Genomic DNA, 24,146 nt, shown 5'->3' on the forward strand with positions numbered 1-24,146 from the left:
GCAAATGAAGGGTGAGAAATGAGGGACATTGCGGGAGCTTGTATATGAATTCTGCCAATTGCAACGGTGAGCCCCAGGGTTAGACTGCACTTTGGAGGAGTATTTAATCAGACTACTTTACAGTCACATTCAACAACACACTGCAATACCTTTTCAGCTACATTCGCCAAAAAAAAAAATACTTTCAGACCAGATTTAGTCACTCTCCAAACAACAGCTTCCCAACAGCAATATCGTTGATTCTGGTAATGGTCAATTCTGGTATTCTGGTCAGCATTTTGGCAATAGCTGGCAGATTAAAAGTTTCTAACATTTCTATGCACTAAGTGCCCTCTGGTGGCGATAACTTTTAATTTAACACCCCAGTCTGCTGTATACAACAGTTAAGTAAAAATACAGAAGGACAAAGGATTGGAAATAAACTTTTATTACAAAATAATCTTCAAAAATAATCTTCAATAATCTACAAAAGAAATCTCATTCTTTTATGAACTTTAAAGAACACATGTACCAGAAAATACAAAGAACAAGTACAAAACAAGAGTATTGCTGCTGAACAGAACTGGTCGAGATCAGGAGACAGGCCTCAGAAAAGTGGTCGTGGGAGGTGTGAAAGAAGTTATCTGTCTGTTGACGTCTTTAGCCCTCACAAAGGGAGTACAACAGCTCAATCTGCTCAGCATACTCAAACCCAGGTCTATGAGACAAAAGAGCTTTGAGTCACGTCAATGTGGCCACAAATAACCTCGGCTGGGTCATACTCATCAATTACATTACAACGTGTGGACACGTTTCCAACACCTCATCTGAGTGTTTACTTAAGCAATAAGCCCCGAGAGGCTGTAGGTTACACTGAATTTAGAACAGCTAAGGGGCGTTGTTAGGCACGGCGCGGTAACGGTCAAATAACTGTTGCTATAAATACCTGGCAAGGTAATTTCTTCCGAAAAGAAATATATTTCCTCTATCTGAAAGGTTGCCAAGCAACGTTGAGACGCAGCTACTTTAACTTTAGTATCAAGTTATGGTAGCACAGTAATATAGAACGAAATGCGGTCAAGGTGTATGTTTATGCTGTAATTTCCAACGGCATCGAACGCGATTCAGCCAATCACAATCAAGGACCAGAACTATCAGTTTTAAAAAATACTATCAATGTCAGGAAATGTTATTCAGAACTATAGTAAGAATAAAATACAATGAGCTATGAATCCTTCATTGAGCATGGGCCATTCAGTAGGTACGCTGGCCCGGGAGATAAAAAAAGGGGTCCTCAGCGATACAGGTGCATTTCGTATTCTGGATCTCAAAAGGTGTCACTCACCGTCCAGGGGTCTCCAGGATCAAAGGAATGTTGTCCAGCAGAGGCTCATTCACTATCTCGCGGAATGCTTGAAGGCCTATCTGGCCACGCCCGATATCTTCATGCCGGTCAAGATGACAACCCAGTTTACCTATCAGGTGTCATTTAAGGACATATGTGCACACTAAATGGCAATTTTTTACAATACTACCAAGGATTCTCATCTCACATAAAATGAGAAATAGTTAAATAATTGAAACTACTGCTGAGTAAATTCAATCATATTCAACAAAATCATTATTCTACATTCCCTAACTAACTAATCAGTGTTTACACCATTTTCCTTAGTAGCCACACTGAAACTGGAACAATGGCCAGTCATTCATAGACATTTATAACAATATCTCAACTTTCCTTCTGAGAGATACTTTGATAGATATGATGCCAAGGAGATAGAGCTCACCTTTGGAGTCATTGAGATGGAAAGCTCGGAGGTACTGCAGTCCCACCAACTTGTCAAACTCCTCCAACATGACCTTCACCCCACCAGACACCGATATGTCATATCCTGTGTTGAACCAAAGAATATACAATATTCAAGAAGTAAACATCATTATACATTTTCCCAAATCAATTCAGTTTACCAAAGCTAGTAGATTTACCTTCATTGTGATTAATGATTTACATGTCTGTTGGTTTATTTTCAGTAAATCTCCTTATAGATGTTGTATCACTTTAGCAATAGCATTCAAATGTAATCATTTTATTTAAATGCCACAATCAACTACTGCTATCTCACCTGCTGCAAAAGCATGGCATGTGTCCAAGCACACCCCAACCCGTGACTGATCGCGTACCCGGTCAATTATACCCTTCAGCTCACTGAACTGACCTCCAATGGTGCTGCCCTGACCACTCATATTCTCCAGCACTGAGAAGGATACAGAGGTGAGAGGAAGGAGAGAGAGACAGATGCAGGGAGATGTAGGGTGGTGCAGAGAGGCGGGGGTGTGAGGGAGGCGGGGGTGTGAGGGAGGCGGGGGTGTGAGGGAGGCGGGGGTGTGAGAGACAAGAAGAGAACAAAACAAGATGACAGAACAAACAGTTGTTCCTCCACGCTTCTGTAATTAACTATCTGGTGCGTCAACGGGAGAGGACTTATTGTAGCAAGAGAGAGGAGTTTTACCGGAGTAACACAGATGTATAAACTTCGGTTACACATCTATGTTGCTCCGGTAAAACGCCTCTCTCAAGATGACAGAACCTCAGTGTGGAATCAAAGAATGTTAGAGAGAGCCAAACAGTGCAATGAAAAAGAATAAAACAACATGCTTCATTCTCTGCAATGGTTTGTATTTCCTTGTTTAAACAGTATGTTGGAAAATAAAAAAGTAATGTCATTAGCAGTTGCCACAGTAATAAAGCCATAATAAAGCCATGCAAAGTAGGAGAACACGGGCTGCTGTTTGTACCTGTGATGACAGAAGGGATTTGTTGGTGAGCGTGGTTTATGGCCTGTGCGATCCTGTCCAAGCACTGCTCCGTGCTGGCTCCCATGGAGGCCCCTGGGTGCAGGTTAAACTGAGTGAGTCCCAGAGCACTGCATCTGCTCAGCTCATCCACCAGCATGGCCTGGCTCTTCTCAAACACATCTGGAGGGCAGGGAAGCCAGGAAGAGGAAAGAAGACAAATTTAAGGCAATATCAATGTTACAATGTAACATTTACAGTCTGCCAAAACACACTAGTTTCCTCATTAACATTTGATACGTTCATCATGATGCACAATATCCCCTTCACATAATTTATTTTTCATGAAGAGAATGTGCCAAAGTAGCACATCCCATTTCATTCCCTCAGCATGTAAAACCTCTACTTTCCCACCAGCCCACTTAATATTCGTCAACATAATTATGCTGGATCTACACTCAAAGTTAAGGAGGCTATACAATTCAGTTTAATGCAATGATGATTGAGAAAAAAAAATCAAGATCAGTCAAGATATGATGACACCTTGCTTGGGTGAGCCACAGTTCATCAGATAGGACCCATGTGGCAGGATGTGGTTTGGGTTGAAGCCATGGGTACTGCATGCCTCCTGAAATCTGACTGCTGCTGCACTGTCCAGCGGGGGTCTTTTCCAGGAGCGCTGAGATCCCAGGAACAGGGCAAAACTGCGGCCCTTCATTTCCACACTGGCTTCCACAGCTTTCCATATACCTCCTGCAGGGTGACAAACATTTGTCTCATGAAACATTTAAACATAGATTCATTAATAGAGTAGGCCTAAACACAAAACAGATCCAGTCAAGCAACTTTATCTTGGGCACTTCCAGATAGCCTACTGAAGTGGTGGACAAATAATGAACCTTCACATAAAAAGGACACAAATTATGGCTTTATTAAAAGAAACAGATTCATTGTTGTATTTCCTAAGAACAGTAGCCATGTTACCTGATATCGAAACGTGCGCTCCAATGTACTTGTTCCTTCCTTCTCTCGCTCTCGTGTTTCCTTTGCTACAGTGCTCCAAGGGCTCACCTCCACCTGATTCATCTGGCCTCTCTGTGTTGGTCTCCGTCTCTGCCTTTCTTTTCCTCTCCCCTCTCTTTTTCGGTCCCATCTCTGTCTGTGTCCGTGGAACAAGGATAACACTGTTAGATGTCACACATCCTGTCACAAGGTTTTAGACCAGATTTGATTTGAGAGAGATCTGCTAACAGTATGTGAGAACTGTTGTCTCCCTCGGTTAGCGCACGGCTGACGTAAATTAGCCTGACTAAAGTAGACTTATTGAACTCCACACAGCTAAATCCGATTGCAAACCGAGTCTTCCATGCACATCACCCTGGTGCAAGTTCCATGCAGCCTACTTTCAAGAACAACAGACCCAAAGTCTTAGCATAGAAATCTAGACGCACCCTAGAGGCAGCAAATTACATTTGCTTCCAGGGCTACCAAAGTCTCTCACCGACGCCATGAGTCATTGCAAAAGGCATCCTACAGCGCCACCCGGTTGTCAAGCGCCACTCTCTCTCTCTGGCGCTTTATGATTTTAATGTCAAACATATCATTGAATAATCTGACACATTTCAGTTAAACTACTGCAGAAACATTGATGTTGATAATGCAATAACGGTAACTTTAATGTGGCTGTAACTTGCGTATCCTTTTTTTTATCTCATGAGAGAAAAATAAAATAAGCTTGTTTTCGAGCAGGTTGTAGCCTCACTATTATTTACGAGTCATTTGAATTTTTGTTCAACCTCTGTTCAGGCATGCATACATGAGCAGGCTATGGTTGCTTGACAATGCGATTACATACCACGGCACCACATGGTGTTGTCTGAAATGGATTTTATGGCCATTCATATTTGAAATATGACGTCATTGTGTAGACAGTCTTTGGCAACCGCACAGCTACGGGTGACATGTCAATATTTGTAATGTTAATTACATGAAATCATCATAATACAATTTGAACGATCTGTGTTGTCATGCCACGTTGTACTAACAAATTCCAATGTCTGGCAATTTAATAGTCACTATACTTTTAATACTGAAGGTCAAAAATCTCCCTACCCTCTTCCGTCAGAGTTACTAGCTGGTCAGACTCACTATTCACCGAGCAGCAAAATGGCCGACAGTCAAGCAACTGACTTTTCAGCGCTTTAAAAACGAAGATTCTGCTTGTTTGGTTTACATAATCTATTACATATTTGGGTTACAGATCAGCATTTAAGGGGGGTATTTTCTTTATTATCTGTATAGTTATTTGCGCTTTGGATAAGTATTGTGTTTCACATAGCCTCGAATGCCTCAAAAGCTAAAATTTCGCACTGAAGCACTTTAGCTAGCAGGCTAGCTAGCTATATTTCATATGTAATTCCTACGGTGAGTAATTCATTTGTTTACATATTCAATGTAAGTTGTAGGATTATGAGTGCTTTGTGTAGTTGTTGTATTGTAGCATGCATGAAATGTAATTATAGGTCGTTTTCTCGTTCTGTACGTCGTGCCTCGAAATTATTCCGTCGACATCTGTGCTAAGTTAACGTTAGGGGAGAAACCTTAACGTAACGATATAGCTAACGTTAGCTAGCTAACGTTAATGTTACCTTCTTAGCTTGTTGGCTGTGTTACAGATCTTGTATCTGAGTGTCTGTGAGGGTTTCTTATCGTTATGTCGTCAGTATTGTGCATCCTTAGTCATATACACCGTGCATGTATTTCGTTGCCATAAAGAGCTCAATTTGTTCATACTGGGTGGATGAGACTGCTAACAGGGTTGCAAGTTGTGCGGCTAACATTTGTGCCAGTTAAACCTGCTGGTTGGAAAGCTGCCTTGAAATTTACTAACGTTTAGCTATTGCTGGCAGCAGGCTAACATTGCCTTGCTTTGGGAATGTAGCTACACTCGCGCTTAGCTAGCTAGGATTTTACCTGATAAAACTATAACGTCAACGTCGCCTTGGTCGTGTTTGCTCCATAGACGCCCAGTATTAGAATCAAGGTAGCTGGTATGCATGATATTAAGCTTATTTGAAGTTAATGGATTCCATATTGTTGCTTAATTAACGTGACATTAATTGTTAGCTAGCTAAGTGCAACACCATCTTGTTCTCTGGTTCGATACAAACGTGAAAGGGTAGCTAGAGTTTGGTAAAATATTGGTTGTCGCAGTTTCATTTTAAGTAACGTTAGTCGAGCACACCTAGATTAACGTTAGCAGACTAAAAAGATATAAACACATACGTTGTCCTGACGCTGTAACGCTTATCGTAGTGGTCAACGTTACAACTAGTGATAGGTTGTATGATTCAGAATATCCCCTGCAAGGTAACGTTACTGTAATATTGCAGGCGTTCAGCTGGTGCACTGGTACATGTAGGGTTGCAATGATAGCTGGTAGAATGTAGACGGTATATGTGGCATCAACGACAACAAGACCTATTTACATGAGGATTGGTAATTTCCATATAGTTTTCCACCCGATGAAGCTGTATTTAGAGTACATATGGAAAAGGGTGATGTGTGACTGGGCCATGCGTTGCATAGACTGTTGTAAGGTGCTGAACCATATCCAGAGATTAATTTGACACAGGAGTCATTCATATAATGTGGAAAATCACCCCATAACGTTGTAGAGGAGTTGCTTAATAATTAGCCATTTATGTGAGGATGTGTGATTGCAGTAATGCTATTTTTCAGGCGTGGTTTGCGGTGTCGGTATACTGTATTGTAATTGTGATCCACTTTCTTTGCTAATCCATCATTGTTCATGCTAATGGTATGCATGTGCTTAGTCTGAGGTTAAGATTTCCATATAAATGGTTTAGGTTATTGCAATCAGTTGTGTTTTTCCATTCTGTTTTTTGATAGTAATAGGCTGCCTTTCCCCTCAGAAAGGAGCCATTGGAAAGGGAACAGCAGTTCATGGAAGACAAGAAAAGGAAGAAAGAAGATAAAAGGAAAAGGGAAACCTCACAGAAGGTAACCACGTTCACCCTGCCTGCCTTGCTTGCTATCTTGGCTAGAACACTAATTTCATTTTGCATACTTGTGTCATGCTTCCATATCATGCACAGTCTCTTTGATAGAAACCTACCTATTGCATTTTGAGATTTTGATTCTGTGACCAATTAATATGTGGATGTCATGCAATAGTCAGACAGATGTTCATAAACGAGTAGCTTGACATTTTCTGCCTCATCCTATTTTGTCCTTGTGAAAAGCAAGTGAAGAGTTGGAGAGTGCTAGACAGTGGCGACAGCATGAGAAGCAGATCTGCTGGAATTGTTTGTCATGTGCTTATTCAGTTTTTAACAATGAACCATTACAATCTTTGGTAGGTATGTAATATAGTATAATGTATAATGGTGGATGACACATGTAAGAATCATTATATATTTTCCTCTTCTTTCAGGTTGCTGAGCAAAAAAACAAAGGTAAGACGGGTCTGACATTCTCCATGTTTGTACCTTTTGATCATCTAGTGATCATCTTGGACAAGTTGGTGGTTTTCACGGTTGCTCATCCTCACTTTCTCCTCTCTGTCCAGTGCCAGAATTGACCAAGCTCCCATCCGCCCCATCTCCTGCCACCTCTAACTCGGCGTCCCCCAGCCCTGGCCCGGTCCCCTCGGCATCCGCCTCCACTGCCACCGCGGCTGCTAGCGGCGCCCCCTCCCAGGGTGGGAACAATGCTAAGCGGCAGGCGGTGGCCAACGGACAGCCCGCCCCCGGCACCCAGGCCCCCCAGCGTTACATGCCCCGCGAAGTGCCCCCTCGATTCCGTTGCCAGCAGGACCACAAAGTGCTACTGAAGAGGGGCCAGACACCACTGCCCTCCATGCTGAAGGGGGGAGGCGACAGCGGGGGAGACAGCCCCAGTTCAACAGTAGCTGCTGCATCAGGTGAGGCCTTACGGCATGCGTCAGCCATTCGCTGTGGTACAATGCAGGCATAGCAGACTCCATTCATGGACTAGGCAATACCCCAAGAGGCAGATAGGCACAGTGCACCTAATCAGTCAGTACAGCTTTGGTCAGGGATTTGTTGGTGAATAGGAAATTACGATGTAGTTGCGAATAATGGTGTGACTATGTCAATCTGAATGAAAGTCTTCAAAGCTTTAGTTGGGACTTCTCCTGATTTGTCATGCCTTGCATGTTCCTGTGTCAGTTAGTATGCTGTATGAAGCAGACCTGTTTGAAACTGTCCGGCAGCGTCACTGCTGACACAACCTTTGAGCTTAAAATTTGTTTGTACTCTACTACAGAGACATGCAATGCCTTTATAAAAAGTTCCATCTCCCCATGAGCAATTCATTTTACTGCCACTGAAAGTTTTCAGTGTTGTTTTTGCAAGGGTCTCATGGTTGTCCTCCATTTTGTCTCCTCTTCCTCTTCAGATTCCAGCCAGGGCTCTGTGGGTCCCGCTGCTCCCTCACTGCCCCACACTTCATCCTCCTCATCAATCGCTGCTTCTTCTACTACTACTTCTTCAAATTATGCAAATTCCACGTGGGGGGCCAGCTCTGGCAGCCAGCCCCTCTCTCAGGGCAGGGAGAAGGTGATAGTGGACAGGTCAGACCTGGAGGAGTGGCCCAGCATCTCTGCGGCGGACGGAGGGGCGCGTGGTGGAGATGCGGGGCCGCCGGGGGGCCTCGAGGGCGGCGGGATGCCGAACTGCAGTGCCTCGTGGGGCGAGCGGCACCTCCAGCAGCAGAAGCAGGCCATGGGAGCTGGGGTTGGCGGAGGGAAAGGCGGCGAGTCTGGCAGCCCTTCTCCACCTTCCAACGCCTCCAACTCACCCAATGAATGTATGCAGTCCGGCGGCACCGCCTGGGGCTCTTCCTCCCAGGGAGCCGAGGGAGGGAATGCAGTAGCGGCCGGCTCCTCGGCGTTATCGTCGATGCCCCCCTTATCCAAAGCCTCCTCGCTCCCGGGGACCGCGGACGGCTCCCTCGGCGTCGGCGGCGGGATTCCTGGTGCCAACTTCAACCCCAATGCCAACCCTTCGGCCTGGCCAGCCCTGGTGCAGGATGGGACCGCCGGGTCAGCTGCAAGTGAGGGTGGGCCCTCTTCCCACCTCCTCCAAAGCTCGACGGCGTCGTCGGCCTCGTCGTTATCGTCTGCCAACGCCCCCTCCGCGGGTCACGCGCCTCTTTCTGTGAATCTAGCCTCTCATCAGCAGCCACTGCACCCTCTTCACCAAATGCAATCCAGAGACAGAGAGCCATCCTGCGGGGAGTGGGGTGGCGCAGCGCCACTGGAGCCAGGAGCAGGACCAAAAAACGCGGAGGAGGGCGACATGGACTGTGGAGGCGGCGGAGGGCCGGGGAGCGACCCCTCGGGGGCGTCTTCATCTGCATCGTCCTCCTCCGCCACCTCATCCTCGTGGAGGGCTCAGCCTTTCCCCGCAAACAACTCCAAAACGGGTGCCTCAAGGACTGACCCATGGGAAGGGGGAGCGGGCCCCGGGGGGAACCCAGTCTCTGGCGAGGTGGGGGGCAACTCCTGGGGCTACAGCGGCGGTAGCGGGGCGGACAGCCGAGGTGGGGCGTCAGGGGGCTGGGGAGCAGGGAGCGGGGGCAGTTGTCAGGCCCCCAGCGGGGTATCTCAGGGAGCGTGGGGCGGGGTGGGCGAGTGGGGGGGCAACGGGAGCACAGGAGGAGGAGGAGGAGGAGGAGGAGGCGGCAGCAGCGTGGGAGGTGCCGGCGTCGTGGGCAATCCCCGCGGCTCGAGCAGCAACAGCAGCAGCAGCAGCAGCCGGGGCAGCGTGGGCCACCCAGCCACCTCGTCGTCTTCTGCGGCGTCTGCCACGACACGAGCATGGGACAATCAGAAAGGAAGCGGCAGCGGAGGCAGCGGTGATGCTGCCGAACAAGGGGAGTGGGGAGGCGCAGGCAGAGGTGGCGGTACCTCTTCGTCCAGCGGTGGGGGCAACTCCAGGAGTGGCGGTAGTGGAGGCGTTGGCGGCAGCGGCAGTGGCGGTGGCCCACACAATCAGCACCACCACCACGGCCACCGCCACACTTATCAGCCCCCCACCGTCGAAGTGGCCTTAGAGACCATGCTCAGCCGGTCTGACCTGGACCCGCGCGTCCTCTCCAACTCCGGCTGGGGCCAAACGCAAATCCGGCAGAATGTGGCGTGGGACCTGGAGAGCGTGAAGAACAGCAGCAGCACTGTTAGCGGAGGCACCAGGGGAGTGCGGTCTTCCTCTTCCTCTTCCTCGATGTCGTCCGCAGCAGCCTCAGCTGGCCTGTACTCCGGTCCCGCTGGCTCATCGACTACTGATCCGATGGCGTCGTCCTCCATGATGCCTCCCAACGCCGCCCTGAACCCGGGCTCGAACCAGGGCTCTTCTGCCGTGTCGCCCAGGGACGGCTGGGACAGCGGCAGCGGCGGCAGCAGCAGCAGCAGCAGCAGTGCCTCGCAGTCAGCACGCGGTCCTCCGCCAAATAGCAGTATCCAAAACCCTGGCGTCTCACAATCCGGTGGCATGGGAGGAGGACAGGGGAAGGCCTTGGGAGGAGGCTGGGGCGCGGCGGCCCCGACGGAAAGCCAAGGGAAAGGCTGGGGCAACGAGGGGCAGGAGTGGAGGGAGCAGAGAGGAGGAGGAGGAGGGGGGGGAGGTGGAGGAGGGGGGTGGGGAGATTTTGGTCAACAGGGTAACTCGGCGAGAGGTGGTAACAGTGGTGGAGGCTGGGGAGGAGGTCAGGAAGAGAAAGGGGCGGGAGGTTGGAAGGAGGTGGGCGGCAGGGACGGCAGCTGGGGACAAACGGGAGGCAACGGAGCATGTGGGGACTGGGGTGGAGAGCGTGAGGCCAAGTCGGGCACCAGTGGGTGGGGGGATGGGAAGGGAGACGGGGCGGGTGTGGATGGGGACGGCGGTGCTTGGGGTAGCTGGGACGACGGAGCACCCCGGAGAGCGTGGGGAGCGGGCGGGACGGGCGGGACGGGAGGCGGAGGCGTAGCAGGCGGAGGAGACGTGGGCGGCAAAGCTCACCAAGGCTGGGGTGGGAAAATGCAGCCATCGCAGATGCCAAACAGCCAGGCGGCCCCTCTCAAGGGCCCAGGGCCACAGCAGCAGCAGCAGCAACAATCACAGCCCCAGCCCCAGCAGCAGCAGCAGGCACAGGCGCTGGATCCAGGGGCCATGCAAGGGGGCTGGGGCCATCCAGGTCCCCAGGCTCACAGCCAAAGTTTGGGTTGGACCTCCGGGCCCATCCCTCAGGTGCCCGGCGGGGTCAAAGAAGTTTCTGAGCCTAGTGGCTGGGAGGAGCCCTCGCCCCAGTCCATCAGCAGGAAGCTAGAGATCGACGACGGCACGTCCGCCTGGGGCGATCCCAAAAACTACAACTACAAGAGTGTCAATCTGTGGGACAAGAACGGAGCCCCCTCTGGTCAGCCGACGCAAGGCCCGTCTCCACAACAACAGCAGCAGCAGCAGCAGCAACAACAACAACAACAACAGCAGCAGCAGCAGCAGCAGCAGCTGCCGCCGCCGCCACAGCAGCAGCAGTTGCCAGGGCCAGTGGCAATGCAACAGCCACCAGTGAGGCCATCTGGGAACAGAGACATGAGCCTCTCACACACATCCAACAAGCCTCCTCAAATGGGTGAGGGGAAAATATATTGAAATGTGTAGTGTTTTGGATAAAAGGTGACACACTGATTCAGAGTAGGACTAGGAATGGTAAATCTAATATTTAATATGGTCCAGTACAAACTGGGAGTACTCGGATTTGTCTCATAAGAAATGCACTGTTAACTCTGCTGTGCATCTCGGTAGAGGACAGTGATTGTGAATTATTGTCCTGCTTCGCTGTAGTTGCTGATTTCTAGTTCGTCCTTGTTTAAACTCCCTCTGTCAGTGCATGTGAGTTCCCTGGTGTGTCTGTTAACACACAGGCTGTTTTGTTTTTGTGTGTCGTCTCTAGCTCCCTCTGGTTGGGGGAACGCTGCCTCTCCCTCCAGCCCCTGCGTGGACAACGGCACGGCCGCCTGGGGGAAGCCCATTGACGCGCCTACTGGCTGGGGTGAACCGGACGACTCGGGCAAGACCTCAGGCTGGGGCAACCCTCCCACTAATCCCATCAAACCTGGTGAGACGGGTGGCGTTGTGTTTTTTTTTTTTTTTTTTTTTTTAATTTGGGATGTTTATTTGGATGGTTTTGTGGTTTGTGGAAGTCTGTGCATTACACCGCTTTATCACAGAAAACAATAGCAACAAGAAGTTGTAAATAAACATTTGTAACCATTTTTTTTTTTTTAGAAAAAGCATTGACTGCTTTTTTAGGAGTATTGATATTTTATTGCTAGTGTGAAATGTCAAAGGGATCCTAATTTCTAAGCATCCCAGGAGTCTGTGTAATCTGCTGGTCTACTGTGGTCTTAACTGCATGTGGTTGCTGTTTGTTCTGCCCTCAGGTCCAAAGTCTATGCAAGAAGGTTGGGGCGAGGGAGAGAGCTCAGTGAGCGCCTCACGCCACTCCAGCTGGGAAGACGAGGAGGAGAGTGGCGGCGTGTGGAACAGCACCGGCTCCCAGGGCAGCAGCTCCTCCTACAGCTCCAGCGGCTGGGGCCAGGGCCACGCCGCCAAGAAGGTCAACAAGGTACGAGCCACAGCGCTGGTCAAGCACCAGAGGCAGCTCATCAAGGCCTTTGGCACAGGAAACAGCTCTGGAAGAGCTGCTACATGCAGCTTATGAGGCAGATTGCATATAGAGTAGTTCTGATTATTAATTCAGGGTGCAGAGTACTTCTGCTGATTGGCATGTACAACGATGATTGGACCAAACCTACTGCATGATATCATGAATTTGTTTTATGAACTTGCTCAGTCATGCCCCATTTACACAAGTTTCAGCATACAAAAGGGAGGTGTTTTTTTTTCTTTTTTTTTTCTTTCTCTCTTCTTTCTCCTGCTCGACCCGGCTGGCTCTGGATGCTGGCCGGTTGTTTATGACCTTTTGTGTTTGTGCCGCAGGGCCCCATGAAGAGTGGAGGTGGAGACTCTTGGATGAATCCCATGACCAGGCAGTTTTCCAACATGGGCTTGCTGGTAAGACAAGTTCGTTATGGCCCATATTTTAAAATAATCACTGAAGTAGTTTATTCGTTTTATCAGTTTTGAAAACGGTGAAGCTTCATTCTGCGCTTTCAGTGCAAAGCATGGCATTCATTTTGTTTGCATTTAGCAAATAGTATATACTTTAAAAAGAAAGGCAGTTAAACTGAAAACAGTATAAAGCAAAATATTATAAAAAGAGATTGATTTCAACGAGCCATCAGACTGACCCGCACTTGTCTTCCTTTCCTACCAGGGTGAAGACCCCAGCAGTCGGAGCCTAGACCTGGCCCCCGGTCCCCCCCAGGAGAAGAAGATGGACGCCGAGAGGAGAGGGATGAATCTGAACGACTACAACGGGGACCTGCGTAAAGCAGGCCGAACTGGTGCTGGAGGAGGTGGACTAGTCTTCCGTTCGCCCAATTCCAAAGATGTGGGGCCTGTTGAGACTGGACCCTACTGTGATAAGGTAGTTAATAAGGAACTTTGTTTTCACTTCCTCTGTGTACTAGTCACCGCTCCCTTTTGCTCTTTACTGCCATTTTTTACCTTTCTTATAACAAGCCTTGACTGCTGACTGTTTTATAGCAGTAGACGTTGCCTTTAATCAGGCACTATGGCTGTTTTCAGTAGGGTCCTTACTCTCCTTCTACATGATGCGAGTGGTACAGGCCCAAACTTGAACTCTGCCATAAAAACAAAGGGCAGCACACTGACGTGTAGGTTGTAATCGTTTTGGCAGGGCTCAGGGTATAAAGATTTTTCACTGTCGCTGGTTCTCTTAATATCTCTTCAGTGCCCTCTTATGTCTCATCTCTCTCCACTCCATCAATTTACCATATGGGTCCTCATTTCCTCTACAATCATTTGTCTGTACCCTCTGTCTGTCTGTCTGTCTGTCGCAGATTGGAGGTCATAACATGTTTGGTAGTGCAAGTGGGATGGCCCAGTCCAGGCACCAGCCAGGTGTGCCACCCATAAACCCGACCCCGGGGATACGAGCGCAAGTGCCTCATCAGTTCCTGTCACCTCAGGTAGGTCTGATGTGGTACTTGCATGAAATTATGCATGACAAATCTTTCCCTTTTGTTGCATGAGACCGCATAGACTCTCAGCAGCTCTGTTGTAGATAAAGCTGTACGTGCTGGGGCTATACATATCTGGTTCATTAGTTGGAATTAATTACGGTCTGATGGCACGTATTGATTGAGTGCCCTTGAAATCAGAGAGGAATTAGTATAATTTTGTTGGGCGGGAAATGTGTAGCGCCACTGGAGGATTGTGTTTTCCACATTGATGAACTCCCATTGATGACGCTCTTGTCTCCCAGGTGCCAGGTGCGTCCGTACTGAAGCAGATGCCACCTCCGAGCAGCGGAGTGGGCGTGGGAGGGGTGGGCACCGGCGTGTTCCCCCCTCAACTCTCCCCCCAGCACATCGCCATGCTGAGCAGCATCTACCCCCCTCACATCCAGTTCCAGCTGGTGAGACACACACACACACACACACACAGAAAGAGAGAGATACACAGACAGCCGCACCCATACACAGATACAGACAACCACACCCACTGCCACAAACTAATACTGACAAAATATCAATACAAGATCATCCATTTAGTTCAGCTATAATTTCGCCCATTAAAACTTAATAGTGTGATGACTCATACCTAATTAATTTTAGGGTCATTGGGCCTAACACAAGGCCAAGACAAGGGCTGTATTATTTTGTGTAGACTCGGGAAGGCTCCTGAGGTTGTCAGGCCATGCTGTGATGATGTGTGCTGGGGGTTTCTCGGCATGTTTCTGTCTGCAGCCTGTCAGTCTAGCTCTGTCACGTTGTCACGCCGCTGATGACTCACCATCTGTTTCTCTCTGCTCTTATCTCGACCTCTCCTCGCCTCTCTCTCTTTCCTTTCTTTTTCACTGTTTGCGCTCTTCCTGAATCTCCTCTCCTTGTCTCTTTGCTTTCGCTTTGTTTTCACCTTGTCTCATCTGTACATTTAATCTAAATCTTGGGTGCCCCATTCCGTCTTGTCTGTCTCATTGTCATATTCTTATGATTGTCTGCTCTGCGTTCTCTTTGGCCTCCACCTACTCACTTTTTTACTTTCACTTTTTCATCTCACATCTTCCCCCACTGGCTTGACCTCACTTTCAATGGTTCTTGCCACCCCGCTCTCTCTCTGAATGCCAATATCCTTCTCTCTCTCGCTCTCTCTCTCTCTCTCTCTCACATATCATTGCTTCTCTCTCATATCATTGCTTCTTTTCTTCTCCCAATACCAATTTCTTTTTCCACTACCATCTCACTTCATTCTTGTCGACTCTCACTCCTCCTCCACAAATCTATCTTTATCCTTCCTTTTCAATTTCTTTTTATCTTTTACCTTCCCTTTCACCGTCTCTACATTACCCCACCACCCCCACCTCTCATCTTTTTCTTCTCTCTCTCTCTCTCTCTCTCTCTCTCTCTCTCTCTCTCTCTCTCTCTCTCTCTCTCTCTCTCTCTCTCTCTCTCTCTCTCTCTCTCTCTCTCTCTCTCTCTCTCTCTCTCTCAGGCCTGTCAGCTGCTACTGCAGCAGCAGCCTCAACAGCAGCAGCAACAACAGCAGCAACAACAGCAGCAGCAGCTGCTGCAGAACCAGAGGAAGTTCCCCCAGAATGTGCGGCAGCAGGCCGACCCTCAGCAGGTAGGTGTTACATACAACCAATTTCCTTTGTTCTGCCTCTTGTTTGAATTAATTTGCAAAGGTGTGCGTGTAGTGTATGGACCCTTTCAACAATAAAAACAAAAACAATGCTTGAACGTTCTATTTGGGCCCCAATCTACTTCCTCTGCATTAAGATAACATATGGAATGTTAAAAAGGAAGTCTTGTGGGGCCAACTATGATGCTGATAATGGAACTCTCTTGAAAGGGTCCATATGTTAGTTTTCTGATGTGATCATTTCTTGTGTGTAGATTGCCCGGATCATGGCTGTGCTCCAGCAGCAGCGACAGCAGCAGCAGCAGCAGCAGCAGCAGGTGGGAGGCACGGGCGTGGGCTCCAAACTCTCCCCGTCTCATCTGGGAGGTGGGGGCCCCAAGATGCCCATGTCCGACTCCATGCACCACCCCGGACTGGGGAGCTCCGTGGCTGACATGCACCCAAAAGCACAGGGGCCGTACTCCGGTGAGTGAGACTGTCCACCATCTTCTCATGTGCTGGGGAATGGGCTTCGTTTACTGTGCACTGTGCACTTCATGAGGTGCGATGTGTTGGTTTATCGCCCGGAAGTGTTGAGCTGCTGAAGCAGCACCCTCTGTAAAATGGGAAGAAGGAGACAGTCTTGAATTTACTGTAGCTGTATTTTTGGCACATTTCCTGGAGATGAGAAGGAGGAGTATATAGGATGACAAAGAGTCCCGTCTTAGAAGGTGGCGCCTGTCAAATTTTCATCAGTGTAATGATTACAGCCTTGTCCAAGTAAGACAGAGCGCAACAGTAAGCCTAATGCATGGTGCTTACCTATTCACAGTACAGAGTTAGAGCAAGCCTTCCGTTGTTGCCACATTCTCAACCTCAGTGCGAACCAGCAGACAGTGTGATTTTGCACACTGTATTGTTGCGTGTCACATGGACATGTATTATATATGCTTTCCTTTGGTTACTCTTGCTGCTGATACAAAGCCATATTTGTGATCCAGCACAGTAGAATATGTTAAATCAAAAAAACTCTGAAAGTTGGGAAAAAAACAATTAGTTACAGCTCTATTAAATGATAAATGATGTGAATGATTGTATATATGTTAATGTGTCATCTCTATTCTTTTCCGTCCTGTTCCGCCTGCAGGCTTTAGCTCTGGGATGAACTTGTCGGGTCTGGAGCTGGGCTCCATGGTGGGGGGTGGGGGAGGGCTGAAGGACCCGGCCGCCCAGCAGTCCCGCTTCAAGTGGATGATGGAGGGCCACTCCCCAGCTCCTTCCCCTCCAGACAGCGCTTTAAAGAACGGTAAGGACAATCATCCAAAGTCTGATCTCCCATAGGGTGAATCATAGTTGAAACGCAGAGTGTAAAATGAACATTTTTTTTCAGGTTACTGTACATTTTGAACAAGTGTCCAGCATTGTATTTTTCTTAGCAACATTTAATGTGTCGACTGTAAAAATTTCTGAGGCTTACAAGAATTCATAGCTTTTGGCTATGAACCAAACCATAAACCATTTGCAGTTGTCTTATCATGTATGGAGCTGGGCAGTTGTCTGCTGCAAACTCTATAATATTTATTAACATATATATTAAATTTTAATAATATATAATTATGTCAATACAATAATATTTGTCCTCCATCAGGGCCCATTTCTGCTCCCATGAAGGCGAGAGGAGGCTCCCCCTATTCCCCCTACGAGCTCCTGGGCAACGACGGCTTGGGGGTGCCCCCACAAGGTGCCTCGGATAACTGGCATCGAACTCCTGGAAAGACTGGCACCAAGGCTGGCACATCCAGCTGGCCTCCAGGTGAGGGAACATCTACTGGGATCTTAGATTGGGTTGCACCCACAGTTAGACCAGAAAGGGAATAAAATTACAGGAAACAAGCACTCATAATGCTGTTTAATATGAAACTAGTGCCATTCACTTTTTCTCGATTTTGTTAATGGTATTTATGTTTGATTTTGTTTTTCATAACCCACATTTCACTGATGCACTGTGCAAATAAAATTACATTGCACTTTCATGACATTTTTAAATCCCCTTGTGTCAGCAGCAGTGTTTCCTGAATAAGAAACTTCATAGTCAGTCAGTTGTCAGCGCAAACTACTCATATTTAATGAGCTAATTACAGCATTGGTGCATCAGCTCCTCACAGCAACTTCACCGCTCCGTCTGTCTTCCCCTCCCCCTTCCAGAGTTCCAGCCCGGCGTGCCGTGGAAGGGCATCCCAAGCGTCGACCCCGAATCTGACCCCTACATGACCCCCGGGGGCATGCTTAGTTCAGCCGCAGCACACAGCCTGAACGACACTGAGCACCAACTACTGAGAGACAACACGGGTACTAAAAACAGCTCGGGGCCGCCTGTGGCGTAACGTTACTGAGAGATGAGAGTTCTCGGGAGCTCGCTCTCCCCCCCATCTGGACAGAGTGGTCACAGTCAGCCCATGTGTTTTTGATTGGAGGACTGTACACAATGCACAGTTGTTGCGTACGGAGTGACTCACGTTTAATGACTTCCAGGAATAGCTTTCGGTTTCATTATGAGATGATCTCAGATGTTTTAGTTAGTAAGGAGCGTCATAATGTTCAGCCAGGCTAAAGGGCCTGCCATTTCTCATGTGTATAATGAGTGCTTGTCAGGTTAGCACGTCATTGGTGATCTAACGGCTGCTGTCTGTCTGTCTGCTGCCTCCAGAATCAACCCCCTCCCTCAACACCTTGTTGCCTTCACCTGGTGCCTGGCCTTACAGTGCCTCAGAGAGCCCCCTCAACAACGCACACAACCCAGGTACTGCTGCACACACGCTAACCATTTTATGGAGTTTCCAGGGCTCCTAAAGTGTTTCCCAATCAGAATTATGTCACTTCCTTTCTGTTGAGGAATTTATTTAATTAATTAATTAATTCTCCTAGTCATTCTAATTTTTATTCTCTGCATATCTGATTTGTACAGTAATAATGAACAGTTGTGGTCTGTTCATTGGTCAGTTGCTATTCTAATGTTTTAATGTGGGAGAGTAAAAGTGAAGTGAGTCCCTGCGTCTCTCTTCCAGCTAAATACCCAGAGTACAAGCCCAGCTGGCCCCCGGAGCCCATAGGACACAAGTGGAAGACCAACCGCCACAGCCCTCAGCTGCCACGCCCACCCCCAGGACTGGGCTCCCATCAGAAGCAGCCCTCCATGTCCCCGTGGGCGGGAGGAGGAGGAGGAGGAGGAGGAGGAGGCCCGCGATTGAACAGGGGCTGGGGCGGCGCTGGCAACAGCCAAGAAACCAGATATGGGCCTGGTAATGCCACACACACACACACACACACACACACACACACACACACACACACACACACACCCTGCTGAGATCCATTCCAGACTTGCACTTCCACTTCTGTGCTGCAAACCTATGCTGTCTTGTCCTGTTGAAATATTCATCAGACTAAATGCACCCACTCCTGCCCTGCTGAAACAGCAGCCTTTGGCTCAGATCATCGCCCTGTGAGCAGCTGTGGCGCGTTCACATCATCATTCACCACCGCTGCCAATGAGGGAGTGGCTAGTTTGTGCCCAGTGCATGCTAATCTTGTCTTTCTTTTTCTCTCTCTCTCTCTCCTCTCTCTCTCTCTCTCTCTCTCTCTCTCTCTCTCTCTCTCTCTCTCTCTCTCTCTCTCTCTCTCTCTCTCTCTCTCTCTCTCTCTCTGCGCTCCAAGCAGGTTCTATGGCGTGGAGTGACGGGGCCTCCAGAGGAAGCTGCTGGCTGCTGCTGAGTAACCTCACCCCTCAGGTAGGCCATCTGAGGTCAGGGCAGACCAGGCCAGACAGACGCACACAGACTGGAAGGAGTGGAGCCAGTGTAGCATGACATATTTGAACTTGGTTTAGAGGGAACTGGAAAATTATTATAAATTATGACATTTGTAAACTCAGAACCTAGAGTATTGTTTTGTTAATAGTATTAATTTAAAATGTAGCTTAGGTTTGGTTTCCAGAGTTAAAGGATCCTGTTGCTTTTTGCGGTTTTGGCATGATCAAGCACGATTAGGTCACTCTAGGAACACTTTGGCTTTTGCTTGTCAGTGTGATTGATGATGTGATTACTTCGGGAGCTCTGACGGTGCATGCCTCCTCCTTTCTCTTCCTCTCTCCTCCTCTCTCTCTCCTCTCCTCTCTCCCCCTCTCCACCGCTCTCTCTCCTCTCTCCTCCTCTGTCTCTCCTCTCCTCTCTCCCCCTCTCCACCGCTCTCTCTCTCCTCTCCTCTCTCCCTCTCTCCACCGCTCTCCTCTCTCCCCCTCTCCACCGCTCTCTCTCTCCTCTCCTCTCTCCCTCTCTCCACCGCTCTCTCCTCTCCTCTCTCCCCCTCTCCACCGCTCTCTCTCTCCTCTCCTCTCTCCCCCTCTCCACCGCTCTCTCTCTCCTCTCCTCTCTCCCCCTCTCCACCGCTCTCTCTCCTCTCCTCCCTCCCCCTCTCCACCGCTCTCTCTCCTCTCCTCTCTCCCCCTCTCCACCACTCTCTCTCCTCTCCTCTCCTCTCTCCCCCTCTCCACCACTCTCTCTCCTCTCCTCTCTCCCCCTCTCCACCGCTCTCTCTCCTCTCCTCTCCTCCCTCTCCCTCTCTACTGCTCTCTCCACCGCTCTCTCTCCTCTCCTCTCTCCTCCTCTCTCTCTCCTCTCCTCTCTCCCCCTCTCCACCGCTCTCTCTCTCCTCTCCTCTCTCCCCCTCTCCACCGCTCTCTCCTCTCCTCTCTCCCCCTCTCCACCGCTCTCTCCCCCTCTCCACCGCTCTCTCCCCTCCTCTCTCTCCCCTCTCCACCGCTCTCTCCCCTCCTCTCTCTCCTCTCTCCACCGCTCTCTCCCCTCCTCTCTCCCCCTCTCCACCGCTCTCTCCTCTCCTCTCCTCTCTCCCCCTCTCCACCGCTCTCTCTCCTCTCCTCTCTCCCCCTCTCCACCGCTCTCTCTCCTCTCCTCTCTTAATTGTCTCAGATCGACGGTTCCACCCTACGCACCATCTGCATGCAGCACGGGCCCCTGTTGACCTTCCACCTCGGCCTGACCCAGGGCAGCGCTCTGATCCGCTACAGCTCCCGGCAGGAGGCAGCCAAGGCCCAGAGTGCACTGCACATGTGAGTGGCTCCACGGCTCTCTCTCCCTCCGTACGCCTCCTGCCTCTAAGCCACTGGCATAACAGGCCCGCAGTTGCCAGGTCACCCTGAAAATGACTGAAGGGATCAGCAGTTTGGCAACGCTGCTTACTTGATTTATGTCACACAATTAAATTGGCTGTGTTTTTTGGCATACATGTTTGTTGCAGTGTATGTCTGAAAACATGGACAGGACAGCTGTGTTTTTTTTTTTTTTTTCCTTTTCCTGAAAACAAATTTCAGGATATATAAGGTTTGCCATCAATTCTTAGCAAACAGGCTCCTTAATGTAATTACGATGTCAGAGGGCTGACCATATTGTTGCTTTGTTTTCCACAGGTGTGTCCTGGGCAACACCACCATCCTGGCAGAGTTTGTGAGTGAGGAGGACGTGGCTCGTTACTTCGCACATTCCCAGGCCAGCGCCGGCGGGAGCGGAAATGTGGCCGCCGGCTCCTCGGGGGCTCCCGGTTCGGCTGGCTCCGGCAGCACGTCAGTCGGGATCCCTGGTGCGGAGCGCGACCGATCCGGAGGCGGCAGCAATGGGGGATCGGTGGCGGTGGGACAGGGGGGCAACGGCGGCGTGGGGACTGTAGCCGGAGGAGCGGGGGTGGCTCCCGGCTCCGGCTGGCAGAGTTTGGACGGTACGGGTGGCTCGCCAGACGCTGCCTCCTCCTCTTCCTCCTCCAGCCAGGGAGCGGGCCTGAGCATCTTCGCCCAGTGGAGCAACAACAGCGCCGGAGGAGGAGGAGGCGGCGGGGGGGTGGAGGCAGGCCGGGCCCAGGGCCTGTGGGGAGGGATGCCCTCAGGGTACCCGGTGGGGAGCAGCCTGTGGGGGTCCCCCGCCATGGACGACCGGCACCAGATGAGCAGCCCGGCCGCCCTGCTGCCTGGAGACCTGCTCGGAGGAGGGGCCGACTCGATCTGACTGAAAAATCCCACTTACTAACACCCACACTCACACATACATGCATACACACAGTACATGCATACATGGACATATACATTGTTACACACGGCATTTACATACAGTACATGCATACATGCACAGATACATTATTGCACACAGCATTTACAATCACCATATTTACACACACATACACACACAAACAACTTAAATGCATACATACGTATACAGTTCTTTATACATTCATGCACACACAGTTGATATGAATTCAGTGAAAAACCATGATACCTAGACCCATAAGTGCATCAGTACCAAACAGCATCACCCCACATACGTACATGCATAAATACATGCATACACTTTTCATTCATAGTTGCATTCAATTGCATTCTCTCACTTACAGGCACACACAGTCTGCCAGCATACACTTGCACATCCGTACACACAGGCCTAGACATTGACATATGCACTGTGGCAAGCACTCACCAGTGCAGCTAAATATCCCTCACTCTGACACACACTCTCTCTTGAAGCACTCAAGGACAAACACTTTCCTTTCAGAAAGCAAAAACAGTCCAGGTTACAGCTTGCTTTAAACACAGAGAAATGTAATCCTTTAACAAGAACACACGCATCCTCAGAACAGAGCAGTTCATCCTAAAGCCCCATTACAAAAGACAGGAATGGGGAGGGAGCTCTTAAAACACTGGCCATAGAGGTGTACACTGTCAAACTTTTGTCTGGAGCAGGTGGGGATTATAAATATTGCTGACATGCATAACACACACACACATACGTGCATTTAAATACACACACACACACACGTACATTCACACTTACACCTTTTACCCTTAAATGAAGACTTCAGCGGCAAGACTTGAACCGACAACAACAAAAAAAAGTGAAATCAGTTGGACTCTCAGACTCAACTGGATGAATCCTTAATCTTGAGTTTCTGTAGACACACACCCTGCATACTGAGACAGTCACTCAGGCATGCACTGTAAAGAAAAAAAAAAAGGAAAAAAAAAACACACTCATACAAACGATAGCGTACCAATATGCATCATTTGGATGTTGTTCTGTGATTTTTGGACACACCGCATTGCAGGATAATTTAATGATGTTACAGCTCTTTACTCGAAAAACGAACATACCAAACACTTCACCCTTCCTAAGACACACACTGTTCTAATGTTTGACAAAAAAATCAAAACTGTATCTTGTTGTCTTCTTATTTTTGGTTTGTTTGTTTTCAATGTTGGACAGTGGCATCCAGAAATGTCTTATATTTCCTTCAGATGCTGACCTCGTATATTTTTTGTTTGTTTTTGTTTTTATTTCGTACTCAATCAAGTTTATTGTCATAAAAAAGACTATGATCATTTTGGCTGTGTAGCTGTATAAGGTGCCCTTCTGCCTATGTGTGCATGACAAGTGGAACAAGTCAGAAGAGAGTGCATTTTTGGATGCGTCTGTGTGTTGGGGTGTCTGCCTATGTCACTGATGGGGGTGGAATTGGGGGGGGGGGGGGGGTTGTATGGGCGTAGGGTGGGGTGGGAGAGGAGTTGTGTTGGTTGAAGTGGGGGGTGGGGTGGGAAAAGGACCTTTAGTCCGCCAGCGTGACGCGTGTGTTTGCTGATATGCTCGCCATGGAGGCGAATAAATGTGTGTGTGACAGCTTCCATCAGGTGTTTTGACGTTTATGTCTGCGCTCAGTGCGTGTGAGTGTGTGCGCACAAGCTTGAATGTCTGCGTGTGTGAATGTGTGGAGACCACAAGTTCAACAACATTGGCACTAATGAATATTTCTTAAGTTGTGGTTTTAGCAGCCTTTTATGTTTTATATATTGTCTGAATTGCAATAATAATAATAAAGATAATAATAATACATTTTTTAGAAGAAAAACAACTGAAGGCATTCATACTGGGACATGCCAAAACACACCAAGCTGAGCTGGAGAGGTGTCTTAGAAACACTTAAAGAAGTTACCAATTGTTTTACTTTTTGTTGTTGTGTATCATTTTAAATTAAGGTGGGCTTTATCACTCCTGTTCAGGTTTTTTGTTTTGTTTTGTTTGTTTCTGATTTTACAAAGGAGAAGAAAGTAATTTAAACAAAGAACAAGACAATTAATAAAGGTTGAATGAAATTGTGGGATGGCTCTGCGTCGGATGTCTAGACTTGGTGTTTGTTTTTCACCTGTACGGATAAGGGACAATTTGGCTAAAAGGGTAGATCAGTCTAGGATTTTGGAAACTGCAAATGGCCGGTATGAATGATACTGTGTTTCTGGATTATAAAGGATTTGAGAACGCTGTAGTAACCAACATACAGACAGTAGTGCGTACCTAACCAGATAAGTACACAAATATCAGTGTCCAGTGTTGGCGATGAGAGTGTAATGAGGGGCTTTCCCTTGCTGTTATTACTCTCACTGTTTATGAGGAATTCTGAGGCTATAAGCCCTCAAGGTGTATATAGGCGAATCATTTATTAATCACAACCATTTTTAACGTTTGAAGG

At 48.6% G+C, this 24,146-nt stretch overlaps 2 protein-coding genes across 5 annotated transcripts; one reads left to right on the top strand and one right to left on the bottom strand.

Annotated features, from left to right (window-relative positions):
- Positions 1-431: 431 nt before the first annotated feature.
- si:ch211-141o9.10 (probable endonuclease 4) lies at positions 432-5,880 on the bottom strand. Of its 4 annotated transcripts, none has more exons than XM_042081983.1 (8): positions 5,746-5,880; positions 3,757-3,931; positions 3,316-3,525; positions 2,776-2,955; positions 2,103-2,234; positions 1,767-1,871; positions 1,325-1,454; positions 432-697 (listed from the first exon to the last, which is right to left on the bottom strand). In XM_042081983.1, the coding sequence occupies exons 2-8, from the start codon at positions 3,923-3,925 to the stop codon at positions 640-642; spliced, it is 984 nt and encodes a 327-aa protein (XP_041937917.1). In that variant the 5' UTR covers positions 3,926-3,931; positions 5,746-5,880; the 3' UTR covers positions 432-639. The 4 variants fall into 4 exon arrangements, with proteins under 4 accessions (XP_041937917.1, XP_041937918.1, XP_041937915.1 ...); XM_042081984.1 differs by lacking the exon at positions 5,746-5,880 and adding an exon at positions 4,224-4,300 and having other exon boundaries at positions 3,757-3,927; XM_042081981.1 differs by lacking the exon at positions 5,746-5,880 and adding an exon at positions 4,274-4,297.
- tnrc6b (trinucleotide repeat containing adaptor 6B) lies at positions 4,701-23,006 on the top strand. The gene is made up of 21 exons (XM_042081985.1): positions 4,701-5,196; positions 6,708-6,795; positions 7,229-7,250; positions 7,364-7,717; positions 8,215-11,430; positions 11,752-11,916; positions 12,242-12,426; positions 12,801-12,875; positions 13,138-13,350; positions 13,787-13,915; positions 14,212-14,364; positions 15,441-15,572; positions 15,845-16,055; positions 16,717-16,875; positions 17,218-17,382; positions 17,775-17,918; positions 18,277-18,369; positions 18,635-18,868; positions 19,287-19,357; positions 20,555-20,694; positions 21,052-23,006. The coding sequence occupies exons 2-21, from the start codon at positions 6,739-6,741 to the stop codon at positions 21,638-21,640; spliced, it is 6,507 nt and encodes a 2,168-aa protein (XP_041937919.1). The 5' UTR covers positions 4,701-5,196; positions 6,708-6,738; the 3' UTR covers positions 21,641-23,006.
- The last annotated feature ends 1,140 nt before the right edge of the window (positions 23,007-24,146 follow it).

This window comes from Alosa sapidissima, chromosome 24, assembly GCF_018492685.1.
Source record: "Alosa sapidissima isolate fAloSap1 chromosome 24, fAloSap1.pri, whole genome shotgun sequence".
NCBI lineage: Eukaryota > Metazoa > Chordata > Actinopteri > Clupeiformes > Clupeidae > Alosa > Alosa sapidissima.